The 22,621-nt window shown below is 42.6% G+C and overlaps 1 protein-coding gene across 1 annotated transcript; it reads left to right on the plus strand.

Annotated features, from left to right (window-relative positions):
• Positions 1-9,084: 9,084 nt before the first annotated feature.
• LOC119394497 (CCR4-NOT transcription complex subunit 7) lies at positions 9,085-9,639 on the plus strand. The gene has a single exon (XM_037661806.2). It carries the CDS (start codon positions 9,085-9,087, stop codon positions 9,637-9,639), a length of 555 nt encoding a protein of 184 aa, XP_037517734.2.
• The last annotated feature ends 12,982 nt before the right edge of the window (positions 9,640-22,621 follow it).

A 22,621-nucleotide genomic window follows, 5' to 3' on the forward strand; every position in this document is an offset into this window, starting at 1 on the left:
AATAATCAGTCATTAATGCCTATGTATGCAGGACAGTCAAACAGCACAAACATCTAGTTTCCCATTTTTCATGAATACTATGCCCATGGCTATGCAATTTATCGCACTTTTCTATAGTCTACATATTTGGGTGTAGTTGACATCTTGAAATATTTTTAAACTAATAGGGAAATGTTTCTATTCACTAATAGTGGTACTCTCATACCACTTGCAGCGCTCTTAGTCACGTCAACTCACCTGCACCCAGTCATTGTCCACTCACACCAAGCACTCATTCATCACACTTGTGCTTACTGGTAATCACAGGTACTCACTGACATTCATACTTGTGCTTGCATAAATTCACCAGCACTAACTCACGTCTATAGTCATGGCTACTCACACTCGCAGGTATTCACTCATGCTTGTTTTACATTCTCTTATCTTCACTGGTGCAGCACTCATGATTAAAAAATGCATGTAGAGCTCTTTATATTCTTTTTATGATCAATGCGGCCCAAGCTTTCATCTTATTGCTATTTAACATCGTAAATTTACCTCAGCCGTGACTTTTGATAATGTTGATGACGTGTTTTTACTTCATCATGTAAAATTATTGAGCATGTCATAGCTACTACCAGCATGAATTCCTGCAAGATTACTTTGTATACTAACTCTGTGTGGTTTTAGGAGAGGATACTTCACTGTGATCTAACTTTTCACATTGTTTCATTCTCTGAGGCCAACTTGGATGTCAGCTAGGACATGTTCAAACGTTTTTCCAAGTTTTTGTACTTTTCTGTCATCCATTTACATGAGAAGCACATATGGTATCTTCTAAAGCTTTAATGTACATACTCATTTTAAAGTGTAAAAAGTTAACATCTGCACGTCAAGGAATTGCCAGATCCTGCAAAGGCTACTTGCGCCATCTGCGTCACAGGGGGCTCCTTTATGCTGTGGCAGTGATCAGCAGAGATGCGAGACGAAATGTACTGGCGTGGTTCATGGGATGGTGGCCGCCTGCAAGGGTCAAGGAGGAAGAGGCGTCCCACAGTTTCACTGCCTTTCACTCTCCTTCATGTGTCATACTGTTATTCATTCAACTGCTAACCACGTGGCTTCCACAGTATTCCCTATGCTCTTAGCATGCTGAGACAGCCACATGGCTAGCATGTTTTCTCTTCACTCGTCACATGCTGAAGTTTTCGCTAAGGCTCTTAATTGCTTGACAGCCTTGAGTTTTGTGGCATCGTTTGTAGAGCCTCATGACATAATAGAATGGGGCATGGAGGAGATACAGGGATTTGTGGTAAGCATACAAGGATCAAAAGAGAGAGTGAAAAAAGTTTGTCAGCCCCCTGGCGACGTAGCCCCTTTGCAATAAGTGGTTGAATCCTGACCAAGCTAGAGGCATCAATTTTGGTTCCACATTGCGGAATTGAGGATTAGTTGTTTATTGTCATGTTTTTTACATAACAGTGCAAAGTCCTTAGACATTGAATGCTTGAATGCTACGTTAAATATAGCCATTCAGGCGCTGTGCTTGTGTTTGTAAGCTTGACTGTAATTAATATATATTCTTCTAAAGGAGCCCTGCAACACCTTTAAACATAGTGAATAAATCTCTCGAGAGAGCTGGCATTATTATGTACTAGAGCACTGCATGGGCCGCGATTTTCGGCCCGGGCCTGGCTCGAGCCCGGCAGTCATTGAAGTTTACCCGCCCGAACCCGGCCCGGTGACTCCAAGCGAGACCCGGGCCCAGCCCGAACCCGAGAAAAAGTTTCTCTTACCCGGCCAGGCCCGGCCCGACCGCAGATGGCGCCCGACATGGGCCCGCGCCTGTAATCGAGGTGGTGTTGCTCGCATATGGAATTGACAGCAAGACGTTTTAAGTAGCAAATACCTACGTTTTTCTGGCGCATGCTTTGCTAACAAGTACACATTAATTTATGGTAATTCCTTGTACAAAAGGGTCCCACGGTGGAAATAGTTGAGTGGACATACTAAGTAAGATGAACGTTTGTTCGGCAGCGGCATACTGTACCTATTTTGTTCTGCAAATACAGATCGGAATCATCATAAATGTTTTGTAGTAGATATTGTAGCAAGGAAAGTGATTTGCAGCATGACTTTAGTTTCAGTAGGGAGCCCAATAAAAACATAGGGGACAGAGAACAGAACGCTCTGCTCCATTTCTGTTTTTTATTTCACTCTATTCAACGTTACAGCATGCTCTACCAACAAACCCAAAGGTACACACTTCTGGACATGTAGCACCTGTCTTCAACGTAGTAGCACCTTCCCACAGCAAGAGAAATAAGAGGGAAAAAAAGCAAAATTTATTACGTTTGCTGTAAATATGCGAACATAGATAAAAATTATCACGAACGACGTGCACCACGTGTACTTTTTGAAAGTCGTATGGACCGCTGGAAAAAAAAAAACACTATTTTTGGTACCATTATTTTCATGCATCACAACATTGCTAGTATTTAGACTATAAGTTTTTTATTGCATAGTTTACAGTTTACGTCCCCACGTTATTGTGCGAAAAAACCAATTATCGAGAGATTCCGGCTTTAAGCACGCCCTTCGCTATTGCATCACATATCGTGCAGCGCTAAAGTTGCTCTCGCTGATTACGGTAGCCGCAGGGGCGCACAAAATCAGCCCTGCGAGTTGTGAAGGCGTCGGCACTCGTTTTTCTTGGGTTTCACCACTGGAGCAAATTTCAGATGTCTTTGCGGACCTTTGCAGAATCAATATAGCTCGTTCCCGAACACCGTGCTACTCTTCAATATCACCCATAAAGCTCCTCTTTGTGGGTTTCTCGTCGTAGGTTTCAGTTGTGCACGGATTGTGCAATGTTCTTTTTTCACTATTTAATGGTGTATGCCTTCATAACGGTGTTGTACCGGTAGAAGGTGGCTGTTGGACTACACGGGTAGGAATGGCAGGAGGTGAACAAAAAGATTTCTGTCTATATTTGGGGTTCATTCCAGATTGGTGATATAGGCGTGAATAAGCTTCTCGATGCTTTTTCTCATTGGGTGCAGTTCGAGCTAAGGGGACATCACCCGGCACGGAATTCATAATTGTCTCTCTTTTTTTTTACAGCGAAAGCTGTTATCGGATCACAACGGCAGTGGGGTAGTTGTCCGCCGCCACCGGTGTTCGTAACCACTATCACACGAAATAAGAAAAAACTAAATGAGGAAAAAATATCCAGGACCGGATGAAATTTGAAACCGGGCCCTCTGCGTGATAGTCGAGTATTCTACCACAGAGCCACGCTGGTGCTTGAAGCTCCTTTGAAAAAAGACCCTATACAGGCGTCATGTTGGGCAAGGAATCGCGTTAACATGTCTAATATATAGTGTGGCAGAAGAGTAAAATAACAACCAGGCGTCGCGCAATGCTAATCGCACAACTATAGTGTGTGGTTTAAAGCTTCCTACCCATAACAAAGCGTTCAACCATAATTTTTCATCATCATCAGCCACATGCAGCATCAACTAAGTGCACATAATGCCTTACAGATGTGTAGTGGGCACTTCGCTCACCGCAGAAAGACGAATAATGGCATAGTGCGTGCTTCCCTAAATCGCAAAAATTATGATTTGCGGCATAGTGGATACCTTGCATGTGCACTTGTATTAGTTTCCCCTAGAGAGTTTCGAACGGGCTCTAGAAAGGCCGATCTTCCAGTTTTCCCTGCGACTGTGCTGCGCAGGCCTGGCGTTGTATTTTTTTCTTTTTTTTAAGCCAGATATTTCGTCCAGTGAATATACTTTGCCCCACATCTTGTTTAATGAATCTACGCTATTCCTGCACATTCCAACGCTGTTGCGGCAATATCATGTAGCTCTCGCACCATAGCGGAACAAGATGAAATCTCAGACGTTAGCAGTGTGGGTACACAAAGCAGGCTGTGCATGTCCATCTCGCGTCACACGATCACTGGGAGCCGTGACAGAGCCACGGAAAAAGAACGTTTCTCTATAGAGACTTTACATAACGATACTCCACGCAGACCTTTTGTTTTAGTGGACAGCTGAAACTCTGTGATCGCTTTTCCAATTATAAGTTATAGGTATAAATTAGTTTACTACATTTAGTGCTGCGATTACAAAATAACATTTGGGATATAAAATGATAACAAATGTAAATAAAGCACATATCAGTGAGATGTTAACTATATAAGCGTCTGGTCTATTTACGTTTAGTTCGCCCGTTTCACATCAGTCAAGTAGCTCTGTGCAATAAGCAAACGAATTTCTGTATTTGTCTCAGAAAACTTCTCTAAATAGTGTGGCACACGTAAAGACAGCATTTCCTTGAGATAAAATAAGAACTGAGCAAAGTCCAAGCCCGGCCCGACCTGAGCCCGCCACCTGAAACCCGGGCCCGGCCCTAAGCCCAGAGGTACAGGCCCAAGCCTGCCTTTAAAACAACTTTACCCGGCCCGTGGGCTGGGCGGGGCCCAGGTTTTCGGGTAGGCCCGAGCCCGTGCTGTGCTCTATTATGGACACCCTATGTAATTGCTCTTCCAGGACAGGTAGCGGAGAGCCTACAATTCTGCTCAAAAGATAGGCTGCTTTTGACTTTTGAAAGTTCACCTTTATTTATAACAATCAACAAAATAGTGGAATTGGTGACAAGATTTCTTCGTGACTAATCATGCTTCAGGCATGACTTAGAGTTCTTCAGGCATGACCTAGAGTTCACACCCTCAGCAACACCGTTGTTTCATTCGACTTTGACAAATGGAATTATACATGTCCACTCAGAAAGCAACATAAGGAAATTAAATTTAGCATTTTGGGCCTTACTGCCAGAAATGCTAAATTCAGAAATGATGGCCAGAAATGAGCCTGGAGGCTCAAGGTTGCGAAACCCTCTGAAAGTTCTCACTGCGTGCACTTGCACCCTTATGTACAACATACATCACAAGAATGTGTTGATGGCAGTGAACACTTGGCCTTCACTTTCTTCTCCAAGCAAGTTGCAGTCATCTTCATGTAGTCAAAATTGTATTAATTTTGGATTTTGGTAATGCTTTACGCTTATCGCTGATGAGGCTGGTTTGCCACCTTATTGTTTGAGGCACAGATATGGTTCAAGCTGTGCTGAAGGACCTGCTCTTACCTCAGACGGTGCAAACCTATGGCACATAAATGAAAACTGCAAGAAGCAAAAGATTGGCTATAAGGTCTGGCTACAGTGATAAATTTCAGCCAGCACTACTTTATAACACTCTATTGAAGTTTAGCAAATGCTATGAGGCCTTTGCAGTTGTGCGCGGCAAAGAGAGTTTAGAGGCGGAGTGCGAAGTTGCCATTTTCTCAGGCGCCCTCTTTTCATACACAGGCTTGCTCTCTCTTCGGAGCTTCTGGTGCCTGCTGTTTGATGTTGAACCAGTAGATAGCATGCTATTGGCTAATAGCCGACAGAAATCAACAGCGATGTTTGGATCACATGCGCTTCTTGCCAGGGGGTGCCGCCACATGCTGGCGCCGCACTCCGTAGTCTGCTAGCATTAGAGTAACCACACCTGTGCGCACAGGAATAACAACATAAGAGAGTGATTGCGTTTTATCATGCACGCTGACGTAACTCCTTTTCCCCGTGCCATCCTTCCCTATGTAGCTTGCTGCGCGCTCACTGGGATGAGAGAAGAGAGAGAGCATTTCAAGCGTGCGACAAATCCCTATAACTTCACTCGTTCTTGATGGATTCGAGAAATTTTGACAGCAATTGATTCGTGGGGTAATAAACTGCGATACTCCGATACTGAGTTCATTCGATGATTACTTGGAAAATGGGTTCATGACACCTTCAAGACATCCAAGGGCAATATTTGATGCCCATCAATTACTCGTACAAGGCACACTGAAAAGCATTTTTTTGGGAGATTCACAATGTGCAATAGCCGTTATGTTTCCCAACTTTCATAAAAGGTGTTGCAGGGTCGCTCCAAGAGATGGAATAATATAATTGGTGTTTATTTATTTATTTTTTGTAGTTAGCAGAACTTTTGGAAATTGTCTGTGGCATATAGCATTACTCGAAAATGCAGACAGTACTTGGAGCAAGAAATCAGAATAAGTAATCTACCAATTAACATATTTTAACTCACAACTTCTAGCTGATTACATCAGTGTATATAAATGCAAGGACAGCTGTGTACTTAATTTAGGTGCTTGCTCAGAACCCTGGGGGCTCAAAATTTATCCAGAGTAATTTATTACGGCATGCCTCGTAATCATGTTGTGGTTTTCCCACGTAAGACAACAAAAATTAATTTCAGTGTACATATTGAAGTTTATGGATTCAAGACTGTGACTTTTAAGGCACACCGACGGAGAATGAACAGTGCCAACCTTGTGATAAAAATGCAGTGTTTATAACTTTTAAAATTAATTGTCATACATTGAAGAAAGAAAAAGTAAATGGCGCACCAATGTATTTTGTTGCATACCTTCAAAACGTTTATATCAAAACTGGCCTTATTCTTTGACTATATTCCTAGTGGGCAAACTCGCTGTCTACAATTTGTAAATTGCAATGTGTGCCATTAAGTAATAGCTGAAAGGTTAATTTGCAGTTATTTCGTAATTAGTAAATTATGCATTTAGTTTTCATGCCATGTGTTTTATCATTATATTATTCTATCACCATGAAAGTGTGAGGAGTGCTTAAAGAAAAAGGAAATGAAGGAATTTTGAGCTGTTGTTAATTTGATAAGTTTTGGGTGTTTCTGTTTATTCTGTTCTGTTTATTCCCACATCCCCCTTCATTCTTGTGATGCTTCATCTGCCCAGTATATCTAGCTCCTTCCTATGACATAAAAAAGCATCAAATGCTACTATGTTTACTTAAAACAGCTGGCTGCATTTCATTGGCGACAATGCTGTAAATACAAGCAGTTGGTTCCTGTTGCCGAATGTGTCCGAGTAAGGTTGCTATATTGAACTCAGTAAAAAGTGTTGTGACCTTCCTAATGAAAAAAAGAAAAAAAAACACAGTCCTGCTAGTTATATTGGATGGTGCTGCAAGTCTCCCTCACCAACCCTGTAAAGCACAAGGATCCTTGCATAAACTTCATTCATTGTGGAGTATTTCGGTGGCCCCTTCATTTGTGTTGTGCTTTGCCACTAAGTCATATTGAGATACGCAACAAATGTGGCAAGGTTAAGGGAGTTATAACAGTCTGCACTCATTTGTTTGTCTGTAGTGTGCCTTCGAGACAAGCTTTGGGTTATTCTGTTAAAGGGACTGACAAATTATGTTAGTGACTGGTCACTTTTTCTTTTTTTTGCCCCAGTAAAATCTCTCATAAAATTTTCCTGTTGGATGTTTAAAAAAAGTTTCAGTAAGCACAGTTGTTACTTCTTGATTTGACTGTGTACTCTTTCCACCAGCTCTAGATAATGCCATTTGTGAGGTCATGTGCAAGGGCAGCAAAGCACCGACATGCCCCATGGTGCATCTGAATAGAATAAGAAGAGAATGCAGTGTGAAATGAGCTTCATAGCCTACTTCCAAAGGCGATGCACCTTTCACAAAAACGCTTGGAAATGCAAACTCAAGCAATGACATCGTTGTGTTCTTTGACAAAGAGCTTGAATGGTTCTGTACCACTTGAAGTTCCTAACCACCTCAACTATTGCAGAAAGATCAACCACCTCCAGGAGACCCATTCATACACTTTGCAACACTGGTGATTGATGGTTAAGACGGCAAAGCTTAAAATATGTGTATAAACAATATGTAGTATAGCAGGTTTCACAAACAGAGGAAATATTTGTGGCTGTGGCAGCCCTAGTGCTAATTTTTAGGAAACAATATTGTCAACTTGTATACAGACAAATGAGACCATATTTTCCGGAATACTATCCTGACTTTGTCATGAAGACTTAAATGAAACCTTTCACCATCTTGTGTAAAGTTTACTTGGGTGTCAATGGTTGTTTTCCTATTCAATGTTTGTGAACAGTTTCCTTAATAAAGAGAAATAAACAGATTGAGAAAGTCTGGTCAGCACAGAAGCTCATTATTCCTAGTATATAACAAGCCAAGTACTGTAGAAGATTACACAAGTGTACATAGGCTCTTAAATAATGCTTCAACTTATCTTATTCAACATTCTCGTACATCTAGTGTTGGGCATTTTAAAAAATGCGAAAAGCATAAGGAGAAAACGAAAGATGTAATAATCTAAGTTTCGATGAAAGTCCAAGTGATTCAAAAGTGTTGGGCCATGCATACTAGATGTTGTCTAGAAGCATAATAAAAGCATTGCAGCCTTTTCTACAAAGGTTATGTGTATCCTAGTGCAAGGAGAAAAACAAAAGGTTATGAAGAGCACAGTTATTGGTAGGATTTGATTTTTGATCAAAAGTAAAGCGTTGTTGGGGGGGGGGGGACTGACAAAGGTATGCTGATTAATGTGAATCTTTGTGCTAGTTTCTTCATCTACGCCATAATTTCATAGCGCATTCTCAACATTGTCAGTCCCTTTAATATATTTTGGCAGCATCAGGTTGGAACCATTCAGAAAGGTAGCGTTTGTAGCTTAGTAATTAGGATAAAGAGAGTGAAGGATTCTTGCAGCACAAAAGCTGTGTTGTGCTTTGCACTATGACTTTTTCCTGCCAAGCTATGCATGGGAGTGGACGTCGTACTTTTGAAGGTGGAGGCCGCAACCCTGGCCATGCAGCGATGATGCCTGCGCCCTACGCCGTGTTCAACCCCCAAGCCCACAATGGTGGCAGAGGAAGTGGGCCTGTGGCCTGCTGCGGGCCTGTTACCATCCAAGACGTGTGGGCCTCCAACCTTGAGGAAGCGTTCCACACCATCAGGCACATGGTGCAGCAGTACAACTATGTTGCTATGGACACCGAGTTTCCAGGCGTCGTGGCACGTCCCATCGGGGAGTTTCGCAATGCAGCAGACTACCAGTATCAACTGCTTCGGTGCAACGTAGACCTACTCAAGATCATCCAGCTCGGTCTCACCTTTCTTGACGAAGCTGGCAATAAAGCCCCAGACTGCTGCACCTGGCAGTTCAACTTCAAGTTCAACCTGAATGAAGACATGTATGCACAAGACTCAATCGAACTGCTAGTCAGCTCGGGCATACAGTTTGCGAAGCACAGTGAGGAAGGCATTGACCCATACGAATTTGCACAGCTTTTCATGACTTCTGGTGTGGTCTTCTCTGAAAACGTCCGGTGGCTCACATTTCATAGTGGGTACGACTTTGGCTACTTGCTGAAGTTGTTGACATACAAGAACCTGCCCGCCGACGAGGTTGAGTTTTTTGAACTGCTGCAGATCTTCTTCCCAGTCATCTATGATGTCAAGTTTCTCATGAGGGGCTGCAGGTCCCTCCGAGGAGGCTTACAGGAAGTGGCTAACCAACTTCAAGTAGAACGTGTTGGTCAACAACATCAGGCAGGCAGTGACAGCTTGCTTACAGCTGGAGCCTTTTTCAAGATGAGGCAAGTGTTCTTCAACGACCAGATTGACGATGCCAAGTACTGCGGGCATCTCTACGGCCTGGGTCCGGCATTCAGCTCAACCAGCAGCTTTTGCACTACTGAGAGCGATCCCCTGCCTGCACCTTCGGGCACAAAATTTTTATCTTGATGGCCTTCGTTGGTGCTTTCCACCAGTGCACCTGCCTCTCTTCAAGAGAGCCCAGCTGTGCTGTGCTGACTCTGTATAATCAGGACTACCGGTGTGTGTGATGTGCCTTGCCGTGAACTCTGCTCTCACAGTTGCTCCACAGACTCTCCCTGTGTCTCTTCACACTTTCTTACACACTGTACCACTTTCCCGGTGATCTCATCTCTTCTCTCTATATTCCACTCTCATCCGGAAAAAAAAATTTGTTGTTCCTCTCACACACAGTTTTTTTTATTATGGTGGGTAAACCAAGCATGTCCGGAGCAGTGGCATGTGGTTGCAGTAATAAATCTTTCAAGGGGTGTTCGGGCGTGGAGGACTTGTTAGAGCACTGCACAGGCCATGATTCTCTGCCTGAGCTTGGCTCTTTACCTGCACAAGTTTACTTGCTTGTGCTTGAAAAAAAAAAAAGACTGCTGGTCACAACTCTAGCATGACTGAGGCCCAAACTTGCTACAGAACCAAACTGGCCTCTACAGATAAGGTGGCAGTAGTTTTCAAGGGTGTCTTTAAACAGATCTTTTAATAATTTGTAGCACCTGTCCTTGCTATAGTGCCAGGTTACCAAAGCATATAGGGACGGGACGAGAGCTAAAAGTAGTTATGAGATGGAAACAGCCGATTTTGGTGGCATCGTTTGCCGCCGCTGCCACTGGTGTCCATAACTGCTATCGCGCACCATAAAAAAAATATCCAGGATTGAGCGGGATTTGAACATAGGCCCTCGGCGTGGCAGTAGAGTATTCTACCACAGAGCCATGCTGGTGAACTTCTTCGCAAAAAGACCCTATACAGGCATGATTCCGTCAAGGAATTGCGTTACAGATGTTGTATAGTCGCCCCAAGAGTTTACACCAGGCTCTAGAAAGGCTGCTCCTGCAGCTTTCGCGGGGACTGTGCTGCATGTTCCGCGCATGCCTGGCATTTTTTATTTTCCAATACTTTACATTACTCCCATGACCTGAAAATCACGGGTCCGGACTGTGTGCTGGGTGGTGTTGATACAAATTGAAGAACACCAGATGGTCGTAATTTCCAGAGATCTCCACTATGGCGTGCCTCATAAATAAATTGTGGTTTTGGCACCTAAAACCCCAGAAATTATTCATTACTCTCGTGTGTCATACTGCCATGATTTGAAAAATTCCATCTTTTTTACAGCGAAGCTGTATATAACTAGGCCATTCGCAGGGTGCGTACAGGTCTTTGAAATCCTTGAAAACCCTTGCATTTGAAAAATGCGTTTTCAAGGCCCTCGAAAGTCCTGGAATTTTTTCCCGTCCTTGAAAATCCTTGAATTTGCTGAGCAGTGCACTCTCATATCGACATTGCAATCTCCTTAATGTGGTAGATTGGAATGTTGACCTGACATACTCCCCATTTCAGAAGCACTAATGCGGCGCGATCGCACATGGTCCCGTTTTGCAGAAACGCACTGGAAAAAAAAGTCAGTCTCGCGGCGAGAGCGAAGTAGTGAATGCGATAGCAAGAAATTAGAACATCACACGAATGACGGCAAGCAACTCGATATTGCAGCGTGCCACTCAAGCACAAAGGACGCACGAAAAGAACACACACAAGATGAGCGCAAATGAACAACTGTCACAGCTCGACACTTGCAGCGCGCTGCTTAACACAAGGGATGCTTGAAAAGAACGGACAGGTATACACAGGACGACTGTGAACTAGCAACTGTCAACAGTTTTTACTTCTTTGTGTTCGAGCAGCGCGCTGCAAGTGTCGACTGTGCACCACCCAACGCTCTTAGATATCTTTTTTTTTTTTTTCTTGAAAACTGCTGTGCGTGGAACATGGCCTCCGCGATTGCGCACCGGCAGGTTTCTCTCCGGCCGTCCCAATCGCACGGAGACAGCGTGACTTGAAAGGTGGGCATGGCCGACACCTAGCTCCTCCGCGGCGCGCTGCTCGCCACCGAGGCATCGCCAAGGGCTACATATGCGCCGGGGAAGCCTCCATGCTTTTGGTGCGGCTTGGATGAGGCGAGGAAAAAATGGTTTCGCGCTACTATATGATTTTCCACTGACTTGGAAATGGCAGCTTATTGTGTGCAGCAGTAATGATTGTGTTAGAAACCCCACAAAAACATAGATGTGCATTTAAGACGGTGTGCTCACAGCGGTGACATCGAAATGTCCTCTCAGTTACGCAGAACGCCAGCACCACATCTACACCAGGTAACTGCTCAAACGCTCAGTCTAAGCAGCATGAGCGCGTTACAAAGAAATAAGGTCCAGCAACCGCTGAAGAGGGGTGCTAACTGAAACGTCCAAACTTGTCACTTGGCATCAGTCGTGCTTTCTTCTGGTGATGTCACCGCCGCCGTAGGGTCTGGCATGGCCAGGCAGACCTGTGGCGAAGGCAAAATCTGTGCTCACATAGCTTTCCAGCCTCTCTAGCACAGTGCTTCGCGCTCTCCTGATGGCTTCCGACATTTCCCTTCCAAACTACATAAAAAAAAAAGAAAACGCTCAAGAACGTGCTAAGAATTTTTTGCGCGTGCGGCAAGTGCGGGGACCTGCAAAATGACGTCCCTGCTGCTAGTGCTCCTCGCAGATAACATCAAGTGCATACCTCCTATACATTTATTTATCTTTGTATAAGTGAAATAACATTACGTTGAATGTTTTGAATATGTTTGGTGAACTTCACCTTTACCAAGTTTATACTGGAGAAATCTCAACCGCTGTTGTAAGAGTTCATTGTGTGTTGCGAGATTCTTTTTCTTTTTTTTTTTTGGTACTTGTTTAGGACTTGCAAAGTGAAGTAAAAAAATTCCAATTTTGCATGCCGCTTTGAGTCCTTGAAAAACCTGCGACAGCTCCTGGAAAGTCTTTGAATATCCTTGAATTTTCGCTTTGCAAACTTGTACGAACCCTGCATTCGAAACTCCGTGAATTTGCTCAACAGAAAACTGTTATTGTCATGAACGGCCTTTACATACAAATTAAAAAAAAAACTGCGGCCGTGGGCCACCCAACTGAGCTTAAATGAACTGGGCGAATTGGTTGACATGACTGTGACCCTGGGTGTAATAATATGAACATACCATAACTCCGTGAACAGTTACCTAGCAATTGTCCCGCCACGGTGGTCAAGTGGTCATGGCGCTCGACTGCTGGCCCGAAGGTCGCGGGATCGAATCCCGGCTGCGGTGGCTGCATTTTCGATGGAGGCGAAAATGTTTGAGGCCCGTGTACTTCGATTTAGGTGCACGTTAAAGAACCCCAGCTGGTCAAAATTTCCGGAGCCCTCCACTACGGCGTCTCTCATAATCATATCGTGGTTTTGGGATGTTAAACCCCAGATATATTATTATTAGTTACCTAGCAATTACCTTTTTTTTTTACAGTGAAGCTGTTTAGTAAATCGTTCCTTGAGAGTCGATCAAGAAAACTATCGTCATAACCGGGTATGTGCCACAGAAATTGGGTAAATCCCACTACTCACCACTGGTCTACTAAAAAAGAAGCCAACAGTTAGCCCAACAAATGGCTGTGCAGAAACGGGTATGTGCCACAGAAATTCGGTAAATCCCACTGCTTGCCACTGGTCCATTAAAAATGAAGAAGGCAACAGTTAGCCGAACAAATGGCTGCAAAGCAACGGCGCCCAGCCGAAGACCCAGAGTACGTACGAGAGAATACTAGGGAACGGGAAAGGCAACGGTGGCTGCAAGAAGACCCCGAAGCGATGGAAGGCCTATGCCAACGACAACGTGGTTGTTAGATCTATGAGAGGTGCGAATGCTTGGTTGCAGGGCGAGTTTCTGTCCCCGGAGTTTGGACAACCGTGTCGTGTCTGACTGTCTGTGGTTTAAGTCGAACGTCTCTGCGCTGAGGATCAACGTAGAAACAACCTAGCATCACCTAGTTAAAGCCTAGCAACAACCTAGAAGCAACCTAGAACTTGCATTGCCTAGCTAAGGCCTAGAAACAACCTAGAAGCAACCAGATTAGTCTTCAGAATCATCCAGTTTCTCTGTTCCAAGCTTTGCGTGGCTTAGTGTTGTGTATGAAGTGAAGCAGTGTCTTGTGGAATCTGTTTACATATGTATCCAGCGGTCATAAGTGGTCGTGTCACTGTAGTGAAGGCCGGCTTGTAGGAGATGATGAGAGCGTTCCGACTGTAACCCTTGGCATGTCCATATAATAAGATAATATGCATCTGCTTGCATCACTGGAATAGAGCAGTGCAGACACGTAGCACCCACTGGTAAATGCGACCAGTTCCACGTTGAGATGACAGCCAGTGTAAGGGCCATCGCTGCCCGAAGCCTCTTCAGCACGACTTCCTCCGCCCTGGTAAGGTGAAGGGAGAGGGCAGATACACACGCTCTTAACAGTTACTTACTCAAATGAAAACCCTAGCAGGTATGTGCCACAGAAATCGGGCAAACCCCACTACTGATCACTACTGGTCCACACAAAATAAACAGAAAGAAAGCAAATTAATAAACAAATAAATAAGTAGATAAAGAAGCCAAGAAAAGTAAACAAATAAATGAATGCATGAAATAAATTAACAAATAAGTAAATAAATGACTACATAAATAACCTGAGCACAGCACTTCTGGCCCACTCAAATCAAGGTGAAAGTGCAGTGATGGAAGTGCTGCACCAATTACTCCAAACTGCTCCAAAAAAAGAAATGCTAATACATGCTGCTTCAAACTGCGATTTCGTTAGTAATTGCTTGAAACCTGCTCCGAAACAGCACTTAGGAATTAAAGACAAAGTCTGACCAGCTGGCAAGCCCTAAAGAAACCAGAAACAATCTGTATACTATCATCCTAGTATGCTTCATCGGCTTTGACCGTATTTATGCAACAAGAACTGGCGTATGAAGCATGTAGCTCATTTGGCTGTGTTTTTTTTTTTTTGGGGGGGGGGGGTCAACTTGACATGCAGGCTAGTGGTGAAATGTGGAAATGACCGAAATTCCTTTAATGTCATACGAATTATCAATTGCTGCTTTGGCAGCAGTTATATGTGACTGTGGTTAGTTCTCTAATGTGCTACTGGGCTTTATCGGTTTGATAAGGTTATTTCAAGGCACATTCGATAATCACCCATCTTATTATTTATTCGTTTTTTGAAGTTTATGTTGATGGTTGTCTGTGAAATGTCTTTCATAATGAATATATATTATAAATTATATTATTATGATAAATATTATATTATAAATATTAATATTTATGAGATACTTCGGCAATGCTTTTAACTCCAAAAGTTGTATGGAATATTTTGCCATATATACAAAACCAATAGCTGCTCAAGATTAGCATTTTTTCTGCTCTGAAAACAGTTATGGCTGCTCCAGAGTGGTACTTTTTCTACTTCAAAATCTGCTCCGAAAAGTGAAAAGTCTCTTCCATCACTGGAAGTGCCTAAAGAGGCCTTGCAACACTTTTTGAACATGGTCAGAAAATGTTGCCAATTGGTAGTTGAGGTTCCTGTGAACATATGAGCCAAATATCATAGTGCAGCTCACAGCATAAAATTTACAATTAAATTTCGAAGTCAGGTAGAAATGGCTCATTCTTCTCTTAATAAATGGTGCCATATAACCAAAATGTGCTTATATACACATCTTGTGTTCCTTGTCTTTGTCTTAGTATTTGCGCCGATCAATTGAACTTCAGCTATGTACCAACTAGCCCGACAGAAGGCGCTACTAACGAAAATCAACTGCGTCACATATCTAAAGGCACATGGACACGGCCATTGGCTGATTTGAACATTACTGTGGCCATGGTGATGGCCAGCACCGTGCGCTACAGTGCTAGAGTTATACTATACTGTACTATACTATACTGTGCTATACTATATACTATACTATACTATACTATACTATATTATACTATAGAAAGAAGAGAGGAAGCGCATAGAGCATGTGGCACATATTTGTAACTGCTCATACATGGTATGTATTCTAAAAATTTCTGCGGCAGCTGAGTCTAGGGACAATAAACTCTAATAGTGAGGTCATTCATTGATTACTTGGGAAAGTGTTGCAGGACCCTTTCAAAGGAGCATATGCTAAATTAAAAACTTATAAAGAAATCTATAAATGAATAAATAAATCTGTGTGCTGCACAGCTTCACTGGTGATCCACCTTCACAAAGTGGAATGGCTCATGAATTTTTTTTAGTAAAACATTCATGCACCGAGTGTCGAAAATGTGACAGCAAAAATCGCATCACCACTAAGACTACAAATATTTTTGCAGCATCATTTGCCGCTTATTTTCTGCCCTTACATATTTTTGTGCAGAGATTCTACACACTCACACAAACATGTGTGCATATGAAGCTTGTATGTTAATAGGAGTTCTATCTGCTGACGCTTCATTACGTCACATCAGACACACAATACGTGATCGGTGGCAACTGCATGGGTTTCATGAAGAGTCCGTTCAATTCTCCTGCACCAATCTGAAAAGGGTTCAGCGTTGCAAGTGAAGCGCAATGCTGAAAATGAATGGTCCTTGTTTTTGTTTGCTTGATGTACGCAGTCCACGTAGCTTTGAGCAGTGTAAAAAAAAAAATCTAGATGCGCGTGAGGTTAAAATGATGGCTGCACCTAAATGCTGCATCGCCTGCTACACTGCTACCATGCATATGCACATCTGTTACAAGTTCGCAGAGTCAGCAGATATTGTGTAGCAAAATTATGAACCACCACTGCACCTCCTCTGCACCTTTTGAAACGAAAAACATGGTTCGGAGGATGCCATTGCTGCACCACTGGAATGAATGGCAAGGTGCAGCACCTCATAAACTGCTTGGCTGGTGTAGGCGAATCAACTGGGCTTGGAGATTTAATGATTTAATTCCACCCAGATTTACAGTGTCACATGCACACATCTGCACGATGCATGTGGAGAGACCTTTTGGGTATGCGGTGTTACTGGAGTCACTCGTTGATGCCTACTGATAAGGTATTTATGGTGCCAAGGGGGACCACGCATCTTTAGTGGCTGGAAGTTGCCACTGTTCTGCATCCTCTGTCACTGAAAGCAAATATTTCTTGTTCAAGTCAGAGATATTAGGGAACATATAGTGGTGCATGCCTTATTTAATGTCTCTATATTTCTGCGCATTGCAATGATAAGGTAGATGACCATTCCACGTCGCATGACAACTGGACGCTATAGCCTTGGGAAAAACATTTCTGTACTATTTCCAAGTGATAAACTCTACTTGGAGCGCAGCTCTTAAATGCCCGTTCCTGCATTGAGAGTCATCCCTTGGCCCTCGCTGTAACCGAGTGAACGAGCATGGCGAAAGATCTGACTTGGTTGCCTTGAGCCACGCAACGCTCTTCTCTTGCTGAGGTCAGCTGGATCACTCTGGAACATTCGCCTAGGATAGAGAGAGAGAGAAAAGAAAACAAAGCAACTCAGTGAATGAGCACAGCAAAAGATCATCTGGCTAGCGTGCCTCAAGCCACACAACGCTCTTCTTCTTATGCCAAGGTTGGCTGGATTACTCTGGAACATTCTCTGCCAAAGCAGAAAATAGAAAACAAAAAGTTTAAAAATAACGAATTAATAATAAACAATTTACAGAAAGCGTTGTCTGTAGCTGAATTTCGCCCTTAGAAAGCAGAAAACAAAAAATAGAAATAAGAAATGCACATTGAAATTCAAGCGATCAAAGAATCAAATAAATATTTAAAAAATAAAACAAAACGTAAAAAGGACTCCATAACTGTGTGTGCATATGTGTCTCTTCCAAATTCTTTGCCACAATAGATCGCCAAATGCAAAACATCCATAAAGCTGAGTTCACATTTCACATTAGGGAGTATCATAATCTTTGGCAATATCTTTTTAAGGCTGCGTCATCTTGCACAGGCATTCCCCACTTTGTAAGCCTGTCATTGCTTCTGCAATATCCCCTTCAGGCACGAATTATGATGCACTGTCTGCAAATGTCTCAAATTCGCACAAGGTAATTCTGAGGCACTCAATATTACATTCCAAGAAAGAAAATACAGTAATACGTTGTTTTGTGTGAGTTTTGCCAATTAATCTTAATTAGAGGATAATTGAATATTTAATTACTCTGCAGTCAGTGATGTTCCTTTTTTATATAAGAATAAGGAAATTGTTGGCCCAAAATGCATGTACAATTTGTTTTTGGTTGTGTTCATTTCGTGCGGAGAAAAGTAATACTTATGACGTTGTTTCTGGAACGTGGCATGTTGAGCGACTCGTCGATGACGTTAGTGCCTTCACCAAAGTGATCAGTTATGGTCATACTTAGCACATTGAGGTTAAGTCCAGACACGTTGACTATGCAGAAGGTTCAATAGATGCTATGCGCAACGTACCTTGCCGTTTCTTTCCGACTAGTCCGAAAAACTGGCAAAAACAAGTTGCGTCCACATATGTGGACGTTGCGCCTGAAAGGGATATATAGATAAATACTAAATGAATTACACTTTAATGAAATTATAAAATAACCTTTGTAAAATAATATATCAAATAGGAAAGAAAGCACGAAAAAATGGTGAGGTAATTCAACATTTTAGCAGTGCAAATGAAAGCAAGTTAACTGCAATAAAAGTGGCCACCATCTTAAAAAGTGCGTCACACATGCCCCACCGACTGAAACCGGTTTCCGACCTTAATCCCTGGAGCATCCTGGCAGAAGACTGAAATTCGCTTTACCTGACCCGACCCGTGGACCCTTTTTTTCTGATGGGCCCAAGGCTGTACATTGATCTAGGCTCTATGGTGATCAGAGGGAGGAGTTATCCGAGATGTCCTCTCCTTGACACACCCTAGTCGTTGAGCAGATGCACCACCTGCTTGTGTGTGTTTCAGGTGCGCAGCCAGCGTCACTTGACATAAACAGCAGCATTGCTTGACACCCTGAGAACTGCAGCAACGCACTTTTATTCATTGATGCAGTGATGTGATAGCAGTGCCAATTGTGCCGAACTGCACTAAGAGGTAAAACCTGCTACATCCTGCTACATTTTTGAGAAAAATCTCGTAACTTGCGTTGAGCATGCGCCAAGTTGAAGTAGTTGCTATTTGCAACTGTGCTGAAAATTCAGACTGGCCCATACTGCGTAAATAATGTTTTCTACTGCTACTAGACCGTACTGCGAGAGTTCATTGGAGTTTATTAAAATGGCTTCAACTGTTTTGGACCAAGCTAGAGAAAAGTAATGCTTGGTGCAAACACAAGTTTTTGGACGAAAGTCTTCTATTTGATTGATTCCATTAATTGCAGTATGTGTATGTATTTAAATAGAGTATTTCATTATAGTTAGTTTGTTTTACGAAATATGGTAGTACAATTTGTTGTAATACTGCACCGTACTTCCTTAAAAGTTCATGCAGGCTGCTTAATTTTAAGTGAAGTTTGACCATACAATCACCAGACTTTATCAACAATTCGACGTACTGCAGTGTTCCGTGAGATTTTGCTCGGAAAGCATGTTGTCCCAGCATCCCGGTTCTGTTTTTCGACCGCAGCAACAGTTCATGTTTGAGAACTTGTTGAAGTTAAATACGAAGCCTCCCATTACTGCAAATTTCATGGAGCACAAATTAGGCTTGGGGCATAAAGCACCAATTATTCAGCCTTGTGTTTTATCTGTTTGCAGTGCACATTAAGATCAACTGCCTATTAATGTGTGAAATTTACATAATCTGATGCCAAGGTTCTGCAGACCAAATCTAAAGCAAGTGGAACGGTTAGAATAAATTATAGTGTATTTTACAGCAATTAACTGTAATTACAACGTAAATAACTATCTAATTATTGTATAGTGAGTCATGCTATATTTCTTCATAAACCGAATTCAACGACCCACTCAAATTACATGCGATAGTTATCTGCTGGCAGTGAGCATTCCTAAAAAGGTGAACAAATATTTTAAAATTCCTGCTGAAATGCCCCACGTCCAACATCTTGTTAAATAAATACGGTACTGCCTTCACCGAAGTGATAGTGTGTAGCAAAATATTTCAACAAGAAGTGATAAAAAGGAACTTTAGACAACAAGAATGCCTAATTTACCATTAGCCCAATGTTTGCGGTCTCATCCTTGCTAATAGTGCACAGAAATGGCAAAAGTAATTCTCCAAACAAGGATGTTGTGTCGCAAAGGGTTATTAACTGCCCAAGAACCAGGATCCTAGTGATTCTCTCCATAAAGAATAACAGCAGGCATTTCACCATGCAGCAAAGATCTAGGTTGTTCTGAAAGCATGATTGTCATCAGAATAGTTCTTCTGGACAGTAAACAGACTGCGTGGAAAATTTACACAGCTTTTGCTTGTTAATAAAGCATCAGGGAAAGTCATATTCATTTACAAATATGAAGTGGATTCTGGGAAAATGCTGTGGCCTGAGGTCATGAGACTAATGAAACTAAAGAAACTAAGTGCAGTAACTTAATTTCAGCTCTTAGGGGGTACTCTAAGCAACCATGCATGCATTTTGTGCGTAAATTGCTTTTTTTAAATGTGGTACAACTGCTCCAGCTTAGAGACAAATATCTCGCTTTGAAAACATGTGCTTGGTATCTGCTCCAAAAGGTTCTGCTGTAAAGCAAGGTTTTAGCTGCTCCAGAAGCTTCACCGAAGCGGCTTCGGTCGATCACATCACTGTCGATGTTATTCCACACCACAATTTTTATCAGTGTGTCATTTGCTCTTTCCTGCAGTGGTGATTTCTCTGTGCAGCTGCGGCTTTGTAACACATTTGCCACTACACGAGAATATAAAGCGTTATGGTTGAGAAGTAACAGTGAAAGCCCACTTCAGCAGCCATATTATTAAATTTCAGGCGATTACGCGATCACATTGACCACTTGAAAATACTTGCTCCTATGGGACCTCGGCCAGGAAAATAAATAAAAACATATTAGACCACTAAGTGTGTGTTGCTTTTTGAAATGCAAGGCTAACGAAAAGTATTGCCTCTGGAACAATTATTCAAGGCCAAGAAATTTTTACTGACCAATCTTAGACCGTGATCAACACAAAAAAGAGAAATAATGATAAATGTGTGCTGCAATCCATTTAGCAGTTTATTGTCTAGTGTCATGAATTCATGACATACCATATACTGGCCGTGCCTGTTTGCACAAGCGCATTGTACCTTCTTTGGACAGGTGCATCAAGCAGGAATCTGTGCTTAATCGGGAAACGAAATACTGTATTCAAGTACATTTGGCATCTCATGAAGTTTGCCAAACGAAAACAACAAATGGTGTTTGTATTTATTTTAGTTCTTTGAGGTCATTTTTAGGCTTTAAAGGCGCCCTGCAACACTTTTCCAAGTAATTGTCGAATGGCATCATTAAAAGAGCTTATTGCCTCACAAATCGAACGCTGCAAAAATTTTTAGAATCTGTCAAGTACAAGCGGAGTTAGAGAGATTTGTCGCATGCTTCAAGCGTTTTCTCTCTCCTCTCGTCGCGACAAACGCGCTGGAAGCTAAGCAGGGAGGTATGTCACGGGGGAAAAAAGAAACATCACGCGCGCGTCGTGACCTTGAGCGCTTTTTTTAGCTGAATTTGACAATTAATTGTAAATTATAGCACCACATGCTCGCTATAATGATTGGCTCACGTGTTCTCAGGAGCCTCGACTACCAATCGGCAGCATTTTCTGACTATGCTGAAAAAGTGTTGCAGGGCCCCTTTAAGAGTGCCATAAACGGGACAGGCCAATTGTGAAGGATGCTTACAGAGGTACAAACATCAAACTTAGAAGGGCTCAAAGTGAGCATACACAGCTGCGCCTACCTTTTGGCATTCACGGACATGGATCCCGGCAACCCTTGATATGCCTTCACCTGGTTTCTGGGCACAATGCGTCACTGTTTCAAACAGTGGTCCAATCGTCGCTGCCATTTTCCGGCACGGCTTGCATCAGTCCATGATCTATATTTGCTATGAAGATGTGGAACACCTGATCAGGACTTCCACTTTGCATTGGCCTCATTTATGCTCGTCGACCCGTGCTAGTAAATGCCTAACTTGAACTCGTGCCGCCTCCTCCACAACTTCATGTTCTTCCCATTTGAATCTCTCCTCATTGCAAAAACTTTTTCTTCGAGCCTCAATTGTCTTTAATTGGGTAAATCACCTTCCAAATTGGGGGAACTGCCTTCCGAATCACAGGAAAATGAAACTTTGCAGAAAACAATTTAATTTCTTTTCTCTAACGTTATCAAATGTGCCTTTCTTTTAGTTTTTCTTGACTACTGCCTACAAAAAATGTGCGCTTATCGTTCATAGACGCCATTCTGCTTGTTTGAGTTCTACAAGCAAGTGCCTGCAAAAAATAGTCCAGTATTGAATATGTCGTCAGCTGTCAGTGTTCTCTCTGTTCGAATGCAGAATGACAAGACTCCGACATTCATACTGTAAATAGTTGCAAGGAGCAGGTGCACGAGCCTCCTTGGGAATTCACAAATCAGTACAAAAACATTTGCGAGTCATTTCACCCTGTGAAGGTGAATGCCCAGCAAAGCTGTGTACCACACAACACAGAGGTGACGCAGAATGTCGATGAAAGGCATAGAAAGGCACAGAATTTCCATGAGGTACAGAAAGTCCCTTCTTAATTTAGCATATTTAGCATTCGTTTGTTTGCCATGATATGTGCCGTCTTGTCTGGCTTGCTGCATGCGTGTGGCATTTCGTGCACAATCTTGAGGAGCCATTTCAGCACCATGCACCCTTGTGCCCCTTGTGGCACCATCTAAATTGACACCTTGATGGTCACATTTTTCTCCACAAGGGACCCGGGAACAAAAAGGAAAGGACTCATAAAAAAGAGAAATATACTGAAGTCTATGCAGTGCTTTATTTGTATATTTATAGGTTGTAGAGACTGACATAAACAATGGGTATCCTTTGGTGCACATTGATCACTAGTCTTACGCAG

The sequence above is a fragment of the Rhipicephalus sanguineus genome, chromosome 1, assembly GCF_013339695.2.
Source record: "Rhipicephalus sanguineus isolate Rsan-2018 chromosome 1, BIME_Rsan_1.4, whole genome shotgun sequence".
Classification (NCBI taxonomy): Eukaryota; Metazoa; Arthropoda; class Arachnida; order Ixodida; family Ixodidae; genus Rhipicephalus; species Rhipicephalus sanguineus.

Bases quoted from the DNA above. Each gene is read 5' to 3' on its own strand.
- LOC119394497 (XM_037661806.2), top strand. From the start codon at position 9,085: ATGTATGCACAAGACTCAATCGAACTGCTAGTCAGCTCGGGCATACAG.